Consider the following 20,699-nt stretch of genomic DNA (forward strand, 5'->3'; position numbering starts at 1 on the left):
AGATGTTAGCAAAATGGATGGGCAAGGACAAGCTTGTCCATGCTAGCTATAAACCAAATCAGCTTGTTTCCCATATGCAAGAGTGTTTGAAGTTTTAGTGTGGTATTTTAAACTACATCGACCTCATTCTTAATATCCAGAATTTGCAGAAGTTTGCAGCATGTAAGATTCACTCTTAAAATAACACAGAATCATAAAGCCAGCATGAACTCGTATGTAGAGATTACCATTGAATGCAGTTGGTAGAGAAACAAAAAAATCTATCTGAAGGCCTTGAGGGCTACAGTATTTCAGGTAATTTTTGACACTGTACAGTACTCAGAATTCCCCATAGCCAAGGAGAGGTGGAGGTGTGTGAGGTTTGTCTGAGACTGAAACTTAAGGCTACTGTCCCAGCACCAGGAAAGTTCAGTGTACTACTTAGGCCTTTCATTTAGGATTTTTTTTTTTTTTTAATGGAGTTTTGTCACTCTTCTGCTCATTCAGATAGGATTATAGGTGTAAATTCATATGTATTTATGAATCCCAGTCTTGGATATGACTGCTGTGTGAGAACATGTGCTGCACATATTTAGGCATCATAGTTGTTGATTAGAAAACATGCGTGTGCTGTCAAGACAAGAATCCAGAAAGGTTATTTTTATCCTTAAAGATTATCTGCCACTTAAGATAACAGGTGATAATTCCAGTACAATAAGGTGAATATGACTTTTCTGTGTAGTTGAAGATACCAATGCTTATAAATGTCATGTGACACACAAAGTCGACAGTTTAATCCTGAAAACCTTCCAAAGAAATTATTTTCCAAATGACACCTAGTCAAACTTGTTAATGGAAGGAATCTTATGGAAGGACTTGTTTAAATAAAAGTATATATGACTTTTTTGGTGAGGGAAGTTTCATTTTATTGGAAACTTCTGTTCTTCAAAATGGACACTTTCACTGTACAAACAGTCTTTCAAACTACAAATTTGGGACAATAAAACGCCTGAAGAATAGCCTTCAGTAATGTCTTGGGAAGAGTTAAGTCGTACAAAAAGAAGACTAAAATCAGATTTTTTTCATTTGCCACCATCTCAAATCATGTCACCCCAGATAATACTCTTCCAGGTAATAAAGATATAGTTGGTAATGGAGATTTAGAAAGGTGTCCCAGGGAAAAAAAAAATTATGTAAATAGTAGCAAATCATAAGGTCCACAACTGATGGTATTGAGGAATTTTAAAATGTGGCTGGATTTGCAAGCCATGTGTGCGTTCTTACGTTACAATCCATTATTTTGAAAAGTAAAAGAGAGCAAATGGTTACTCAAGCTAACTTTGTAATGAAACCAGTGGTTCTGTGACAATTTTACAACAGTAATTAGAAATGAAATTAGTTTATCTTTTTACGAAGAATGGTATACAAAATTCAGTGCAAGATCCTACAGAAGGGCAAGGTGGTATTTGTTTCTCTGATCTCTTAAGTTACTTGACACTTGTTCTCTGACAGATTTCATTTGCCTGCACTCTTGTGTCCACTTGCTCAACAAGCAGCAAGACTTGTGCCCAAGTGGTTTAGCCAGGATCCCTTGTGGGTGATACAGGACAAGAAAAAAGCTGTCAAATCGTCATGACATCTCTGGGGTTCCTCTTGACTGGTAATGCCAAACTAATTTTTGGATGATTTTTTATATCTTTTGACTATCATCAGGTGTTGTGGCATGGTTGTCTCAATCTTCAGCTTCCATAAATCTTAGATAATGAACAGCTGCCCATGCTGTTTTTCCTTTTTTTTAGAATATGTGTTCTAAATATTTGTCAGTAGTATGTTTTGAGGATGGGCTAACAGGAAAAGGAACAATATATGCAATGTGATACAACCTCAGTGCTGTCCTCCTTGTGTTAGGCTGCAGGCTTTTCTGCTGGCAAGTTGTCTGTGCTGTGGTCTGATCAGAGAACAAGCTTTACTGCTGGGACAACTGTTGTGGGAACGGTGCTCTTTCTTATCTGGTCAAGCTAAGCTTTAATCCTTGTTCTGCTGCTTCTTCTGGTGTGTAGATACTGACACAAGCACACACAAACACCCATGTTTCCATTCATGTTGAACATCCTTCTAATATTACTTTTACAGATCTTTACAATATTAGGAAGAGATTTATACAAAGTGGTCAATTCACTATGGATTCTGTAGAAAGGTATGTTTTTTCTTTGCTAAAAGAAAATGCTGCGTGATGTTAACGTCGGACAGCAGTTGTCTAATGTGGTATAATAGTCATCCAACAGAATAAAGCTTTGTAGAGCTCTAGATTGAGAGATCTGGGTAGCTACAGAAATTTCTGCAGTGTTTCAGCAGCGTTGAAGAAGGAACCATTTTATAAGACCCAAAAAGGAGCTTTTTTAAAAAAAATTGAAATATAATACAAGGAAATGGACCTTTTTAGCACTAAGAAAAAAGATTTTTCATTTAATGGAACTTTGCTTTCCACTGTATAGGAAGATCAAACTACAGTTTTTAGTAACTTCCATTTCAAATAGGAAAATACTTTTTAGGGCATGGATCAGCTAGACTAATGGGGAGTGTGTTAAATCACTAAGAAAGGAGTACTCAAAACTAAAGAAGATGATTTAGCGGGGATGACAAGTTATCTAATTGCATAGAAGTTGACTGTAAGAGATTCAGCACTGGAAAGAAGAAGATGGTTGCTTGGATGCACAAATGTGATTATACTTGGGTTTTACTTAATTCTACTCGGCAGATCCTAATAATGAGAATTTTAATCAGTTGGTGATTAAAAGCACGGACAGGCATCTACACGGTCAGGTTACCATGGTTTAACAAATCAGCCACATTAACTAAATGTGCTTATGCTCTTTTTCACTGCAAATGCAAAGAAAAATATTTTAACCTACACCTGCTTTTTGGCAGATGCAGTTCAGCAGGGACAAAAGGTACCCTAAGATTGTGGATCTTACTTCTCACCAGCTACCAGTGAAGAATCTACATAGTTTTGATTTAGAGGAGTAACTAGCTATTGTTAATCTTCCCCTTTTATACAATGAATTGGGATCACAGGGGATGTAAAGTTAAATGATTATTAGAATTTCTCCTTAAAGTGGGAAGAAAAAATGTGCAAGAAGCGTGTGAGGAGGCATGTAAACAGAACTAAGAAAACTAGGAGTCTTTCAAATGTGATGAAAAGAGTTCTGTTCAGAAAAGGGAGAAATGGTAAATACAGAAGACAAACTATTTTTGAAAGAACCCAGATTTAATGATATCTTGGGAGAATGGGATTGTCAGTTTTCCAAGAAACAAAAACCATGTATAAAAGCTAGATGTTCAGGTAAGGCCAGGTTCCTTGTATCCACGTGCTAAGAACTTGCTGATAGCAAAAGAGGAACCAATGGATGGATGAAGAAGGGCACATGTTGAAAATAAACACTGAAGCTGTATTTATCTATTTAGTTATTTTTATAAAACACAGTGGCGTGATCTTAGTTTTGATAACATCTTACTAAATCTGCTTCACATTTCAGTAAGAAAGACCTTGCAGGCTTTTCAGTGTTGTTTCTATTAATGTACTAGAAGACTGTGTGCAAAACATGTCAAAAACATAAAAGCAAAACTTAACCTTTCCTGAAATGTTTGAATGAACAATATTTCAGAGATTAAAATATTACAAAATATAAACTCAATGCCATTTACTTAATTACAAAATTTGGCACTTTGCTGGCTTTGAAGACTTGGCAAGAGCTGTGGGCCTCAAGTTTTAGGAGGCATTTGTGGTTAAATATTGGAGAGCTGACTCACTATTTAAACAGTTTCAAGCCAAGCATCCTTTTCAAGAATTAAGCTAGATTCTCTCTTCCTCTTAGGCCCCATTACTTGACTTAATTGTTGTGGCCTTCTACTTTTTTTTCCCATCTCTTTGCCTTTCTCCTTGATCCTATATCCAAAAAGCATTTCCATAGCAGTGATGCTTAAAACTTCAGTCCTGTTTCTGCTGTTTTGTTGTTGTGTAAAAATGATTCTTTTTGTATATGCTGTTCCTCAGAGGACATTTTTAGAGATTCAGAAGTTCCAAGAATAAAATAATTTAGTAGTGCTTGCTTATTTAACCTAATGTCGTGGTTTGGAGTTTGAAGTTCTGGCTGTTTTTTTTAAAAGAATGTCATTAATCTGGCAGACATTCACAGAAAACAATATGGTGGTGTGGATCTGGAGAAATTGTTTTAGTAAGAAATTGAAAAATATTTGTATGTGTGTAAGTTGCTTTAAAAGTGATACCAAGTAAAATATAAGTCGTGTTTCTCTGGAAGTTTAGAGTAAGAGGATTGTTTTCTGGAGAGTGATTAAAGAATAGAACAAGGAATGTTGTCCCACATCCTCACAAGGATTAATGGGGATGGTGGAGCAAACAGCTTGTATGCTCCTGTTCAAGATGCATGTTCATTAAAGACGTAGAGTTTTCAAAATGTGCTGAGGTGAAGATTTGAAACTCCATTTAATGCCATGTACGTATATGTATGCACCTATTGAATAGAACAGTTACATCAACCTAGTACCTGGATGAAATGTGTGATGACCTTTTATATCGCATTTGGATAGGCCAAAATATACCTCAGGATAAGGAAATGCAAGTCTTCAAATGTCATGCGAGAGCAAAGTGCAGAGGTCAGTGTCATATAAATCAGTCTTAAATGTCGTGAAGTACTTAAGTGTTAGCACAACATTGCTGCCTGCTGCAGTTCTCTCTGCTTGTCTAACTCAGCTGTTTGAGTTGGTCTTTAATCTTCAGTTCTACTGTAATTGTGGTGAATATAAGAGCTTTTCTGTCAGAATGAGCATATTTTTTTAAGGAATTACTGATGAACAGTGTTCCAACAAATGTTTAACTAACCTAAATTTGAGCGTTTTGCTGAAATGATCACTTTAAGGAGAACTGTAGAGAATTAATTTATACCAACATGCCATTTCAAAATTTTACATAATGACTCTTCAAGATCAGTTGGCAGTCCTGAATTTAAACAAACCAACAAGGCTCCTAATTTGCTTTTCCTTATGTATTTTTTCTGTTTTTTAAAAGTCATTGGGTATTTTTATATAGCACTGGGGTGGGGTGAGGGGGAAGAAGTAAAAAGTTGCTGATCACTTTGAATCCAAATATACTGAAACATATACAGCAAAACAGATCCGAGTTGTGAGGATCTGGGTGTTAAAAAGGAGTAAGAAAAGAAAAGAAAGCCTCCTGTGAGTTTGAGGAGCAGGCGGTTGGCAGCGGCAGGAGGTGCCGGCGGAGGAATGCTGCTGAGAGGGCGAGTTCCCGGTGCGATCCTGCATCAGCCTCTTCTCCGCGTGTTCAAAGAGGGCTCTGAGGGCGGCGCGCCGAAACGGCAACCTTGTGTGCTGAAGCTTGTGTGTGGTTGCAGTAATTTTGTTTTCATAGGAGCCAGAAGGCTTTACAGTTTAGCTTGGGTTTTGCCAGTTTTGTGTTTTGGTTTTGTTTTAGGGTTTGTTCTGTGTTTTTTTTTTTTTTTTTCCTTTGGAAAGGGCTAAAAAGAGAAAAGGAGCGTACATTTGTTACTGTATTTTAATCATAAGTCTGTCAACATGCTCATTTAATAAAAATCTTGAGGTAAAACTCCACCTGTTAGCATAAGCGAAGTTAGAAACTAGATTCTGCAACTTCACCTCTACCATTCATAGTTTGTTTTCCATAATTGCAGCCAGCGGCACCAAACTCTTTCTCAGCATGTTTAGTTTCTTCTTGGATCTGCTTCATTGTCGTTTTTAACTCTATTATGGTTTTGTTAGCACTGCTGCTTTTTCATCCTTCTAGTACTTAGGCACCTTCAGTATTAATTTTCTTAGTAATCGTTGCCAAGTGGATGAAGGGCAAGGATTATGACTGACCTTAGTTCAGCTTGCTTTACTATTAAAATGCCATCTCCCCCAAAATGCATTCGCTGTTTGGGGGTGAATTGCTGTTACGTTGTTGTTTGTTAGACTGTGCAAGGCAAGGGCCTTCCAGGACACCTGAAAGAAGAGGAGTTGATTTGAAGGATGGTGGTATGCATGGGCAGGCCAGGAGAGCATTTCGTGCCCCTTTTGCGGTATTTCTCAAGGGTTTCTTCCTGTTCTGCTGAACACTCGTATCCCTTTAAACCTCTGTTTCCACGGGAGAATATTCCAGCTCTGGCACCTCTTACATCTGTTCTGTCTCCAAACATTAAAGTGAATTAGTCAGTCTTTGCTGATGTACAGAAATCTTTTTTTTTCCCCCAAGTAATTATAAAGTGAAGAGGTCCTTTTTGTGACCATTGGGGGAATGAGGCTCTTGGAGCCAACCACACTCAGTAATTACTAGTTCAGGGCAAATGCTTTATTTTGGTACTACATCTCTTATGTGCATGTGAGGTCTGGTACGTGGGAGTCCTGTGTTCCAGAAACCTAAGTTTTGTTTTCCAATTGAAAGAACTTGGCTTCATGGTAGTGAAGATATGCTAGCCAAAATAAACAGAAGGTCAAAGTATGGGCTATTTTAAGTCCTAAGTAGGATACCAGGATTCTTAAATCATATAGAATTTGCCACCGTGGATTACATCCTGAAGACACAGGATTTGCCACATCAGATAAATAGGTTATCCATTTAATCTGTTGTATTAGCCCTTACAGTTACGAAATGGGCAGTATTCGGCTACCAGCAAAACTCAAAGGACTAATTGCAGTACTATTTCAGCCTTCTTTACCTACCTTCTGGAAGCAATAACATCACAATAAAACAATCATTATTTTACTCAGTAACATTTTTCTTACGTGGTAAGTTGGTTCCTCTGTTTATTAGTCTGTTTTCTTTCTCAAATGCCTGTAGGACTTCCACTTTCATCCAAAATTTGTTTTGTGTGGGAAAATTAAAGCTGCCTCGCTGTAGTGACAACTCTGGTTAACGAGTAGAGGCTGTAATGAATTACTTAGAAATTGTCTGTGTATAACCTGAAACGCTCAGATTTATACTCTTGAGTTTGTACTTACTCTCTGAGGTGACAATATCCAGGTGAAATTATTCCATGCTGTAGAATAACCATTAGCATCAATGGTGCTCAAAAACGCTGAGCTGAGAAAATTACTTATCATTGTGTATCTGTAGGGATTTGGCTGTGTTTTCTTCAAGTATTTCCAATTGTGAGAGTTTAAAAGAGGAGAAAGATGTACTGCAGTGGGCTTCAGGGAGAGGCAGGTTCTATGCTGTGTGGCTCATCATAGGGCAAACAGGAAACAGAAGTTGACTGCAGTTGCTAGTGTTCGAAGGAATCGAATATGTAAGCTTCAGGTTCTGTCATAAGATTTCAGGCTGGTAAAGGTAATGCAAATTTTGCCATCATTTGGGGTGAATTTTTAAATAGAGGATTTGATTCACAATTCATGTAGTATCTCTTAAAGCATGTTTTCCCTTTGAAAACCCCATATTATGTCCTCAGTATTCTTCATGAAGGATATAGAAAAATAGGCTGCTTTATAAATTGCATCCCATCCTTGCTGCTTATATTTTTGCAAGGTGAAAATTCACTGTTAAACAAATCTGAATACACCAGTTGTAATCAAATATCAAGCAGTATTTAACATGGTATGCAAGGGTGGAAATGATGAAACATGAAGGATGTCAAATCTGAAATAAATCCATTTATATTTAGTATCGTTCTGTAAAAAGTTTATAGGGAAAAATAGCTCCTTAAGGGAAAAATGAGGGACAGGGAGAAAGATCAAAAGTAAGTTGCAGACTGGTTTCTATCTGTAAATATTCGACAGTGATTTTGTTTCCATAAACTGAAAGCCATACAAAAGATTAAAAATAACTTCTGTTTTAAAAGAAATCAGTATTAAGACATCTGTAACATTCCTATAAGAAGCCACTCATCCAACTGTAATGAAATTAGATTTCTTTTTTTGAATAGGTCACCTCTGTCACCAAGTATTTTGTGTGTGAGATTAGCCTTGCAGCACGTGCCGGGCAGGTGTACTGATGGTCGCTGTAATACCCACTCTGAATTGGGGATGCTTCTTGTCTGAGTCCCTGTATAAATGGGAACATCCCAACACTTGGGGGCGACAGATTTTGAACTTTGAGAGGAAATTCTCAAAGTTAGTTTTTCCTATTTCAGTGTGTTCAGTTGCCTAGCAAATTATTTGTGATGTCTACTCCTAGTGTCTAGTTTAGATGCAATTTAGACTAGCAAAATTTTGACTCTGTTTCTTACACACTAAATGGAAGGAGGTCAGCCTCTGTGGGGCAAAAGCATTGATTGACAGTGTTTAGGTTAGGGACCTAAAATACAGGATGAATATGGTGTCTACTTAAATAATAAAAACCTTTCCTCCATGCTCCCTAAATTTTCCTTTGTACCTTTCCACTTGAAGTAAAGAATTTACTTTTTTTTATTTTTTACTCCAGGTGAGGTAGGAAAAAAAGAGTCTGTAAGAGGCAAAATCTAGAAATGTGATGGGTCTATTCCTGCACAAAGTATTTTAAGTGTTAGCTATCTTAAGTAATATTTTTGAGGAGAATAATGTTTATTTTTAAGGAGTTCTATAAGAGGTGACAATGTTAACATGCTTGGAGGAAGGGTGAAGGGGGAGTTTTCCTTAATACTAGGCAATTTGTGCATATTTTTATATAGATACAAATAATTTGCCATTGCCATCACTTCTGATAATTCCTGAAGTCCAGGGCATCAGGAGAAGGAGCCCTTTCTGGGCTTGGGACAATCCTTTGTGAAGAGCTATTTCCACCTTTAAGCTGCAAATGTAACAGACTTCATGTCTCTTAGTGGAGATTTCATGGGTTTTCAGAAAAAAAAAAAAAATTTTGTCATCTCCCACTTGCTTCTGTAGTTTGAGGCTACATCCTCTTACCCGAGAGGAGGTTAAGAAGGGACACTCTCAAGCTCTCCCATTTCAAACAGGCTCACGCAACAACCGTCAAGGAACAGCAAACCCACTCGTAGCTTGCCTGCTCATCTTGAGATGAGAATGCTTCATGATGAAGAGTGCCCAACATTGATGACCCTAGGATGGAGAGTCATGTACAAGTTAAAAAATTTTCCTTTTGTGGTAAAGTGTCTTTTACATGGTACATTTGAGTTTGAAATAGCTTGTAGAGTCCGTTCTTTCAAAGTTTTAAGAACTTAGGAAGAAAACATGCTAGCCACTTTTAAATTTTCTTACTCCCCAAACCACTGGTTTCAGCAGAATACTTACTTTTTTAAGTAACAGTTGTCTTTTCATATATATATCTCATGTTGCCAAATAACTTTAATTTTTAAAGAGGATCCAAAATGGGGGGGGGGAGAAATGGTTAGTCTCCTGCTTTGTCATTATTATGATCAGGTAACATTAAATTGAAAAGAGCTAGCAAACAAAACTCTGCAGCTAAAAGAACAATTTGGAAATGTGAATTTGTAAATATCTGAGAACTTGTTTTTTAAAAATAAATAAATGTTTGTCATTCTGACTGTCCCCTAGGCAACAGCTTGAATTTATTTCACGGAAGGCAGCTATGATATTGAAACCTTCCTAGCCTTGGTACAGATGACAACCACTACGTTGTCTGTTCCCTCCACTCTCCTCCCAAGTATCGGGCTTTTCCCTTTAAAAAACTTAAGGATTTCTCCTGAAGCTGTCAAGTACAGTTCATTTCCATTTTTTTGTTTGTTTGTTTACTTGATTGATCTGAGCATTAATTATGAAGTTAAGAAAGAAGCAGGTGTTGAAACCATTCATATAACTTGCATTTAAAGAGTGTGTTAATAAAACTTCAAATAGAATATAGTCTTTTTGTTCGTTATTTGATAGTAAACAGCTGTGAGAACCCAATTCTGTAGTTCTGAAATACTCAAGTATTATAATGCTGGTGCAGCTGAAAAAAATCTTAAATGGACTTGATTTTTGAGCTTTCTGAATTGTAATGATTGATTTCAGTGTTGGTGTAAAGCACGGTGGCTAATATGTTTCAAGTTTAGGTAAACCGTGGGTAACACTTTACAATGGTTATGGAACCCATTTTGAGAAATGTATTTTAGGAAGTGGCAGAGTTTAAACTATGAAGGTTACATCCTTGCATTGTTATTGAAGACAAAAGAAATATGAAGTGCCAGGCAGTTTCAAGTTTTAAAAATAATTAACAATTTGAAAAATACTATTCTACTCACTATGCTAAATAGAATTGTTTAAAGAAATGAATTAAAAAGGTGAAATACTACTAATTTTGGTTTATCCATCTGTCAGTGAGTTGGCAATTTTAATATACCTCCAAAACTCATTTCTGTTGGTTTGGTTTTTATCGTAATGGCTTTATTTCCACAGAAATTGATGTGAAATGTAGAGGGTTTGATAATACTTCTTTTTACTCTACCTTTTTAAGCAAATATTTTAAATAAGAGTAGGAAATAAAAGTGCAGAGGAGTTCCGTGTTCTAGTGGTTGGGATTATGTCCTTTTTTTTTTTTTTTAAATAGCATAGGCCAAATAAGAAACAGTCTTTGAAAATGGTCGATGCTAACACCCTAAATTTAAAAGTAGATGTAGTCTTCTAAATTGGGCGAGTTAGAATGTTAAAGGCAAAACTGACAGTATAAATGTGTGTTTATATCGCTTAGCTGTGATCAAAATATTATCAAGTTATCAAGTTCTTGATAATAGGTTTGATAATATGTGAATGAATAGTTTCAAATGCTTATCAGCCTGAGTGCTAACAACCTGTACACAGGCACCTCTCTCCAGTTACTCATGGTATTCATTGGGCTTTCTGAAGGAGGAAGAAGCCCTAGTCATTGTTTTTTTTTTTTCTTTTCTTTTTTTTTTTTTTTTTTTTAAGCTACAGGTTTTTTGGTATAAAACACCTGAAAATTATGTGAATGCACTTTAGTTCTGTTTTCTGCTCTCTACTTGTAGGTCTGAGAGCAAGACATACAGAGGATCTAGCACTGTGGCAATTAGTGGTTTGGACGGCCACTTTTTAATTTGAAAAGAATATGTGCAAAAGATCAGTTTATAGACAAGGGCACCTTTGCTTCTCCCTACCTCTTCTGAGGTGTGCTATGGTTTGGGGTTTTTCCTTCCCTGATTTTTAAAATGTGTGTGCTAGGAATTAATGTGTACAGAAAATATCCCCCAAAGTTAATGTTTGATTCTGCAACCAGAGCATGCAGAACTAAGTTAATTCCAGTTTTTGATCGGCTTTGCAACTGTGAGCTGACTTTAATGGGGTGACCAGTTATCATGAGTGAAAGGAGTACGATTGCAGCATGTGGCCTTTCTTACACAAAGGGAATGCACGCGTTGTTCAGACCATTCCTAACCCGTGGAGATTGCAGAATTGCAAATGTTAGAATTTCTACAAGCTTTTGATTCTGACTTTTTAAAAAAAAAAAAAAAAATCTGCTGTGTTTACACTGATGCCTTGTCTTCCTTGACTTTTGAGAGATTAGTGTAACTTGTTGCCACTGCTTGGTCTATGAGGGAAAGAGACATGTTTTACTTTATAAAGCCAAGTAATAAATCTCACTGAAATTATGGCGGTTCCTAACCTTCACTCCTATTAATAAGGTTTAGATAAGTGCTGGTGCTGGTTGTCTTGCCTGGTATTTTTACCTTGCAGTGCAGTAATGAATGTGTTAGGGAGAAGCAGAAAATACTCCCCATCCCCTTCCCCCTCCTTGCATGACTGCACCCAACCACCACTGATGCTTCATGAACGGGAAATTACAGCTCCTAGATTTGACATTGTAGACATAACTGCAAAGATTAACTTTTAGGGTTGTGACTGAAAATGTCTGCTTCTCCTTGTGTGTTTAAGTTTGGGTAAATATTTTGCAATCTGGGAAGATTTAAGAAAATCCCAAACAGAGTAAATAGCCAATTTGTAATTGGAAACAACTGGTTGAAGAATTTTGTTATTGCTTTACATTTAAAAGAAGCTAGATGCTGTAAATTTGTGTGCTTTCTTTTATCCATTAAAAACTCTGTTCAGATCATTTAAGAATCATTCCTAGGTAACTGAAACAGGCTGGTCTGCTTTAGGTAGCCAAACCATGTGAAGGCTTTAAAACTTTGCTAGGAAAATATCAGGGTAAATACCAGTGTAAACACACCTGCATTAGTGTAGCTTTCCTGTGAAAATTTTTAATTTTATTATTTTTCTAATGATTACTGTAAGATTCCACCAGAGTGGGTGGGTCAAGCTTTCTGCTCCCTCTTTCTTTTCTCCCGTCCTGAAGATTTTAGCAGCGAATTTGGTAAACTAAGTAAATCCCAGTAATTAGTGAAGGGGATAAGTTTTCGGAAAACTGGGCAGAGGTGACTAAAGCTGTGATTCTGGCACTTGCTAGACTCTCTGCTGAGCTGGTTTGGTGTGCTAAGCCAACAAAAATCTAACCTGACCAAAAACCGTAGTTAAATAACACCAGCTAGATTGGGTAGGGCCGTCACAGAACCAGAGCCTGTGCGTGTGGCAGAGGGATAGGTCTCGAATACAACTGTGTACAATTTTGTTCGAGATCAAGAAAGCTTATGGCTAAAGGGCAAATAAATTATAGGAAGGATATGTGAATTGCTGCGAGTTCCTGATACTAAATATCACTTATGCACAGCAGAGAATCTTCATGTTTAGTATGTGTATGCAAATACACATATCTATCAAGCAGTTCAATAAGTTTATCCTTCTGTACCTTTGTGAAATTTAGGTTTTAGTTTCAAGTTAAATACAAGTTGTTAATTATTTCTTTTTTTAATGTCTTATGACAGTGCACTCAAAAATTCATGCTGAGTCCATGTCATCCTTTTATGTTAACTAGAATGGCTTTATTGGGTCAGACTTGAAGTATCCGTTTGTCCAGTATCCTGTTTCTGACAGTAAATAGTAAATTCTGACAGCCAATAGTAAATATATAGGGAAGGGAATAGTAAGAAGGAACATTTTTTGATAATTTCCTAAGACCCTTCTAAATATCTGCAGCTTAGAGGCTTTTTGAGCCAGATGTGACATCCTGGAGTTTAAAAGCTCTTCACGGAGCTTTCATTTTTCCAATTACTTTCTGAATCTTTCGATTTTTGGAACTCATTCCCACAAGAGGTTGTGGATCACAAAATTTAACTACATCCCATGTGCAAAAAGTACGTTTGTGTAGTTTCTTTGAACCTGCCCCTTAACAATGTCAACTGCTGCTCTCTAATGCTTGCATTTGGAAAATAGTTGTGCTTTATTTATCTTCTCCATGTCACCTATAATTCTGTACTTATCTTTTCTATCCTGTGTGGTCTCTTTTTCCAGGCTGAGCGGTTCAAGTAGCATATTTCTGGTTTTACTCTGTGTTTTTTGACAGGGGGAGGCATGATTGCATACATTACTACATCTGTGGGTGCACTGTGGATTCATACAATAGAATTGTATTTTTGTTTCGGCTCTTTTAGTTCTTTCCGAACAATTCTGTTTCATTTGCTTTATGATGGCTATTGAGGTAGTGTTTTCATTGAACTGCGTGACTAAATGACTGATCTTTTGTAACAGATAGAGCTCCTTTGCTAGGTGTGTTATTTTGCATTTACCAGTATTGAATTTCTGCTGTTCTCTTGCACAATCCCTCACAGTAAGTGTGTTCTGCAACTGTTATCATGATGCCTAGGAACTGGTATGAGTTTGGGACTACATTACACTTGATACTATGCAAAAAAGAAGAGTGGTTTGGGTTCCCAAAATGCTTTTAATCCAGGTACAAGGCAGAGGACAGCAGATGAATACAAAGAATTGTGGCAGTATTGATAAGCAGAGCTGCAATGGTCTCAAACAAGTTTGCATAGAGATCCTGAAAGGCTGATAAGAAAGGCTAATAATAAAGTATTTTTCTGAGAATTTAGCCCTTCTGTCGAGTTTAAGCGGTAGCGTCAGAGGAAATATCAAGTGCTTGTTTGGCAATTTTACAGAGAATGGAGGCTGCCAACTGCTAGCCTGATGGAAGCAGCAGTTGAGTTTTTGGTGTTAAATGTGAGTGGATAGCTAGTAGGAGAGTAATCAGGGGGGTGGGGAGGAAGTGAAAGCAAGCAATTTATGATTAATGTCATGGAGCAAGAATCATGAGGGAAGCAGAGAAAGGGTGATGTGTTAGCCATACAAGTCAGCATTTGTATATGTTCAGTAGGATAAGCAAGAGGGAGTTAAGCACAGTAAGTTGTATCTGTTCTGTTTGTCTGCTGTGATTTGGTTCAGTATATGCTAAGGATAATGGGAGCTTCGTGTCTGTCATTTCCATACACTAAATTGGGTAAGGAGTGAGTGGAGAATGATTGGAGTCCCCAGTGTGACAGACTACACTGCAGGAAGGGACACCAGATTATTTTCTTCCAAGACCCAGCTAGGCACTGAAATGCTGGGGGAGCTCTAAGAGATCAGTCTCTTGACCAAAACTCAACTTAAGATGCACCCTAGCCATGAAGACCTCACTTGACATAATACTGCCAAAAAAAAAAAAAAAGTATGTATTTTTGTTAGTTTACTAACTAGCATCTTAAAAACAAGAAAAATTACATTTTTGTCTACTTTTCTAGCTCTAGGTCAAATGATTAGTTCTGTGACAAGACAGTATGACACTTTGAGTATGACAGAAGCCCTGATGCTGCAGCAGAGGCTGGGAATATTAATGGCCAGATCTAGGTGAGTGATTTTTAATTCTGCCAGTTCTCTAGCTGTTTCATTTCTTCCTCATAGCCTTCGTTCACATATCTCCTTTGAAGCAGCATTGCAGTTCTTGGTTTTCTGAAATATTAATATTAGAATATATTAGAGACAAAATAACGAGCTTGTATGATTATTGATTACATACCCTTTCTTTGTTGTTCTTGAGATACAGTGGCTATGCTTCATACATCTTCATATACTGTGGCTTTCTACTTGCAACTCTAGTGATTTTTTTCCCAAACTACTTTGCAGTTAAGGGTTTTTTTAATTGTTTTTTAAGTTTGCAGGCACTTGCCTCCAACAGATTTGATTAGTTATTTTATGCTGAATGCAAAGAAAGTCATGATACTATAACAGCATGCTGCTATCTAGTTCTGTTTCCACTTTGTCAAAACGGGGAGGTCTAGGACTGGGCTATATTAAGTGCAAGCATCTGTGCCTGAAGGCTGCTAGAAGTGTCTGCAACTATGACTCCTGTATGGACCAGAGCTTGAAAACCTTTGCTGCAAATTTATATATTCATTGCTAGTCTGCATTGCAGCTATTATCACCTGTTGCTCTTTTTAACAGTGAATTCTCAGACTAAATAGGGTAGCATCAGTAGACTAACAAGACCAACATCTGAACATTACTGTAGTGAGGCATTGTGGGGTGCCAGGGTAGGAAATTAGTAATAGGTGCTATTACCTGTATCTCCCTTTCTAAACAAACCAGGCAGAATTCATAAGCAAAAAAATGGAATAGTTAAAATAACAATGGGATCTATGTGTGAAGACTATTAAAAGTAGTCTGTAATTGAGGGAGTGATTGAACTGATCAATAAAATTCAGGACTTCTCTTCACTATACAGAAAAACAGTTGTGTGTAGCATAGCTTCTCTCTGCAACACTAGAAGCAAACAAGCAACCCCCCAGTTTCATGTCGAGTTGGGAAAAAAGCTCTGTCAAATTAATGCATGTTTTCATGTTATGGCCAGAAATTACATTAGAGAATCTGTGACTTTGACTACATGTCTGGCGCTCTGCCTTTTTCTTACTGGATTAATCCAAGCCATGTTGCTACCCTTTCTGTTAAGTTCTCCATTTCACCTCTGCAGGGGTTTGGTGGCAGATTTAAACAGATTTATACAGTCTGTATGGTAGCAGTACCTCTTTTGAGTGGCTTTTCTGGTCAAGAAGAGGGGAAGAGTTAGCTGCTCTTCATTCTATTCCTTGCACTTTATTTCTCAGCAGACTAAAGTGCTACTTGGATACTACTGCTGCATGCTAATACAAACGCCTGTCTAGAAAGCAAGTCCCGGTTTTCTTAAGGCGACATCAGATTTTTTTTCCCTTTTAGTCAGGAAAAGTTATCAACCAGTTCTGTCTTCCTTCTTGATTCCTAATGTCATATCTCTTGTTGACTTACTAGCTCTCTTCCAGGATTTTGCCCCACTTTTCGTTTGTGTAGTGGAAATTCTAGTTCTTATTCAATATAAAGATGATGTAAATAGGTTAAGTTTTCTTTTGTCTGTCTGTCTTGTATTTAAGAAATACAAGACCTACCATCCTCTGCAAGGTCGTAGAGGGAGGAGAAGCAAATTGTGAGACAAGTTTATGTTCTATGAACATTTTATCATACTGTTTTATGAAAGTTTTACCATACATACAAAAATCTTTAAATGAAAATATGAAAAATATCAAATACTTATTTTTGGTTTCCTTAATTTGTTGTTGTTCCGTGTTAGTTGAATATTTTACTGTTTTATAGCAAATGAAGTAGACTGTGTAACACAATTTAATCCAAACAGAACTTAATAGAAATAAAAAAAACAAGTTTTAAAATACTTGTGTTGAATGTGGAGTTTTTTCCTTCCCTTGACTTCGATTACATAGTTTTATGTCCATTGCTATATGGGAAGTATTTAGAAGTGGAAGCACAGAGCCTCCCTGCACAGCTGCCAGCACAGGGCTGCCTCCAGGCCTGGAACGCCTCCACCCTCCATTGCAAGCCAGCCCTGGAGCTGCCGAAGCCAGGGCAGCCTTTCAGGATTGCCATGTGGGCTCTTTGTGTTGCCTGTGCCTGGTAACCTCCTACAGCCCAGGGCTTGTATGGGCGTCACGAGGGCTGTGCTCAGCAGTCTAAGCTGGGGAGTGCTCGTTTGGACGGAACTGGAATCCAGGTAGTTGCCTTGTGTAAAGGCCCTGGTTTAGGAGATGAGAATTGCACCTGGTAAGTTGTTGGTTTTTGTTTTCCCCCAGGCTGCTACCATGGGAATTAAGGTGACAAATCAAATGGGTCTGTTTGGTAGTAACCTCAAGTTGAATTATTGGTAGGACTTTAACAGCACGGTGTTGCCACACAGTGATGCCAAATCTAACTTAACTATTTAAAAGTATTTGTAACATTTTTGTTGATTTTTTATTATGCTGATTTTTTATTATGTTGATTTTTTATTACTTGTGACTGCAAAATTCATCATGAAGAACTGTAATTTCAGAGAGCAATTTGTGTTGGGTTGTTTTGTTGATGATACTCTATTTCTACTTCAACTAAATGATCATTTTGGGTTTTTTCCCTCCCCCTTTAGAGATCACATGGTCTTCTAAAGAAGTCATGGGTAGCTGTTGTAGCTGTCCAGATAAAGAAACTGTCCCAGATAACCATCGAAACAAGTTTAAGGTAAGCAACTGATGTGGTATGCTGTGAATTATTTTGTTGCTTTCTTGCAGAGTAGGTGATGGAAAAAATTTAAATGAAAGTAGAGTGAGAATTACTGAACGGTTAAAACATTGCAGAGTTGCAGGTGTCTGTGGCTACAGGTTTCTCTTGCCCTTTTGAGAAATCCTCTTTTACCAGCAGTGACAGGAATTCTCTAGACAGGGAAGGCTTTTTTATGACAGTTTTGATCTTCAGGAAGGAGAAGCAGCCCTGTGCTTTTGATCCATCTCCATTTCAGTTGGTAGGGCCAAGTAAGCCTTGTTGCCTCTGGGAGGTTATAGAAGTTAGGAAGGGAGTCGTAAGCATAAGGGAAGAGCTATTGGAGAAGTGTGATTATGGACCTGGATGTGGGGTCAGCAATGGAAAATGTTAGGACTGCTGATTTTACTTGAAGATCACTACTGATTATAGCATTTTGAGAACTTTTGTCTTTTACTTGAAAGAATTTTATTTATAAACGTGCTTCTGTCCCTTATATCCCTGGAATTTATAAGCTTGTGAACACTTGTTCATGTGCTTAACATGAAGCTGCTGAAGTCAGTGACTTTAAGTAAACATACCTTTGCGTAGTCACACAAGTCAGATTTGCTTCTGTGCTCCAAACAGTCTCTGTGAGTTGGCAAAGGAATGTAATGCTTCCATAGTGAAAAATGATTCATATGTTGCTTTAGGGCAACACTGAAATGAGCTTTAAAGCCATGGGAATTTCTGGAAATGTTTAGTATTATCAGTACAAAAAGCTGAAGGATAAAATATTTTTCTGTTTTCTTGCTTTTTATGCATTTGCTATCACTTTGTGTAACTAGTTCCTATTTTTCTCCTTGTAGAATTTCTCTACTGTTTGTGTGGGTCACTGATTTAGCAGCAGGGGGGAGAAGATGAAAGAATATAATTTGCAAAATGAAGAAAGTTGGCATAAGCCTCAGTGGCAGATGAAACTATTCCTAATTCTTTTTAATTGACTAGATTTCAAGTTGAAAATGTCTCTTTAAGGAGTAACATTAATTGATACCATAGGGAAGATTTTTTTGGTAGCCTTTTCATTGAGTAAGAAAGAATCCCACTAAAAGCAGCATTGTGAGATAAAATAAATGCAGAGGAAAATATATATGTTGTCCGAATTGCATAAAGGATGCAGATGACCTCAAACTGGTTTAAAAGCAGAAAGAATAAGAGTTTAAGTTTTAGACACATGTTTTCACGCAAGATAACCATAGGGTATTTGAATTATTTGTTGACTTTAAAAAGGCAGAAAAAAAATCTAAAACAGTCTGGTGATTCAGCATAGCGCGAGGCTATACAGTATGTGAAGGAAGCTTTATCTTGGAGCCCCTTATCCTTTTTCATTCCTTTTCCCAACTGTAAGTGGGGTTATATGACAAAGCAAATATTTTTTTTTTAGAAACGGGGCTCTGAAAGATTCCATTATCTGAGGTATGCCTTATCCGTATGGAAATACTCGAATATGTACATAAAGCCAGTTTTTTTTTTTTTTAAAAAAAAAAAAACCCAAACTTAAGAATCTCTTCTATTTTAAATTTCTCCTCAGATTTTACAACAATGTTATGCAGTCTTATTCATAGTGCTTTTAAATATGTATTATTTTAATTCTGGGTTGGGGGAGCAAAGGAACTGGTTTGGTGAGGTGGTTTTTTTTAAGCTTTTCCCTCAAGGATCGTAACTAATATGGCAGAGCAGATGGAGTGCATCAGTGAGGCATTAAGATTATTAGTAGTGGTATTGGTGCTCAAAAGAGTACTTACCTAATGCTATTTAACTTCCTTTTTATAGGTTATTAATGTGGATGATGATGGTAATGAACTGGGTTCTGGCATAATGGAACTTACAGATACAGAACTAATTTTGTACACCCGTAAAAGGGACTCTGTAAAATGGCACTACCTCTGTCTCCGTCGCTATGGCTATGACTCAAATCTTTTCTCTTTTGAAAGTGGCCGAAGGTGTCAAACTGGACAAGGTATGTGGAATTTTTGTATATAAAGCTTTTTGGAAATGTATTTGATGTTGGAGGACAATTTTGTTTAAAAAAAAGTGTATTTGCCTGTCCTTTGGCAAGGGTTATAAAGGCTGTAGTTTTATATGTGAATGTGGTTTCTGAAAAAAAGTAAGTTACCTTACGAGGTATGGTCTTATGGTAAAATGAGGATCTGAGTTGCACATAGTTTTTGGCACTGTAGGTCTGGAGCTCTTCATGCTTGTATGTGTGGATACTTTGGTCAACTTAGGAGGTGGTTTTGACAGGGAAATTCTCTTACCTCAGAGGTTGACTTCACTTTCAGGGAGGGGCAGTGAAACCTGGAACTGTGGAGGAGTCTCCTCGGATTTAAAAGAATTCTCTATTTTTACATTTTAAGACTGGAGCACTGGTATGAACTGGATATCCCTACCCTATTATTGTCTTCAGTAACACACTTGTGTTTCATCCTCTTCCTAAAACAAATACCACTTTCCTTTATATCAGTGACATCATTCTCAAATTTTGACACATTTTTGTATGAAGTGTGTAAACTCCAGCTATGCTCAGTTATTTTCTGTGTGGCTTTAATTGGAAAAAGATGGTTACCTTTCCAGTTCCCGGATCTTGCCTGCCTTGGCCAAGGTTGGCTTCCAGTGAGGAGATTTAGGCTTTTCTCTCTCTCTTTTCACTGCAGCAGTCCCTGAGGGAATAGCTGGTTTGGTTGAGGTCTCAGCCTCGTTCTGCATCTTTCTACTGTGATGTAGCTGTGTGTATTTCGTATTCATGCGTTGTGAAATCAAGTTGCATTTTTTTTTTTTATAGATTTTTAGCATTTACTAGTGTTTTTATCAATAATGATATTTAGGCAATTGCAAATTTTTTTTTTTTTAATTTCACTGTAAAAAATTAGGAAGATGAAAGAACTTGATCATAAACAAAGCTGGTCAATCTTCATTGTCCAAGCAGAGGGTAAGGGCAGACAGTTTTGTTTTTTGTTTTTTTAATGAGAGTTTAGAAGGCATTCTCAGTTCATCTCCTAATGAGCAATGGAGATGTTTTCAAATATTACAGTATACTCCATAATAAACTAAATTTTCACACTTCTAGGAAGAAAGTAATAAACTTTGTTTTGAAGAAAATCACTTTGATTTTTGCAGGTTTAATTTACTGCTTCTTCTAAACATGTAAAATAGATACTAATAAAATTCAATTGAAAATACTATTTTGAAGGTTCTTTTCCATGGCCTAGTCTGCAAAATTTTCCACCAAGTCTGACTTCTCTGCTTCCCTCCTAATTTCTTATTTTTTAAATAGAGAA

At 37.1% G+C, this 20,699-nt stretch overlaps 1 protein-coding gene across 10 annotated transcripts in view; it reads left to right on the plus strand.

Annotated features, from left to right (window-relative positions):
- Positions 1-20,699, plus strand: part of FRS2 (fibroblast growth factor receptor substrate 2) — a 62,270-nt gene that overhangs the window by 28,559 nt on the left and 13,012 nt on the right. For 4 of the 10 annotated variants that reach the window (XM_075149618.1, XM_075149648.1, XM_075149609.1 and 1 more), the window contains 4 exons: positions 14,574-14,679; positions 16,604-16,914; positions 17,273-17,364; positions 19,195-19,381. In XM_075149618.1, coding sequence (XP_075005719.1) covers positions 16,899-16,914; positions 17,273-17,364; positions 19,195-19,381 — 295 coding nt within the window. In that variant the 5' untranslated portion in view covers positions 14,574-14,679; positions 16,604-16,898. Of the gene's footprint in view, positions 1-14,573; positions 14,680-16,577; positions 16,915-17,272; positions 17,365-18,805; positions 18,838-19,194; positions 19,382-20,699 lie in introns of those variants that run through there. The other 6 variants (XM_075149667.1, XM_075149659.1, XM_075149676.1 and 3 more) reach the window with 4 other exon arrangements.

This window comes from Calonectris borealis, chromosome 1 (assembly GCF_964195595.1).
Source record: "Calonectris borealis chromosome 1, bCalBor7.hap1.2, whole genome shotgun sequence".
NCBI lineage: Eukaryota > Metazoa > Chordata > Aves > Procellariiformes > Procellariidae > Calonectris > Calonectris borealis.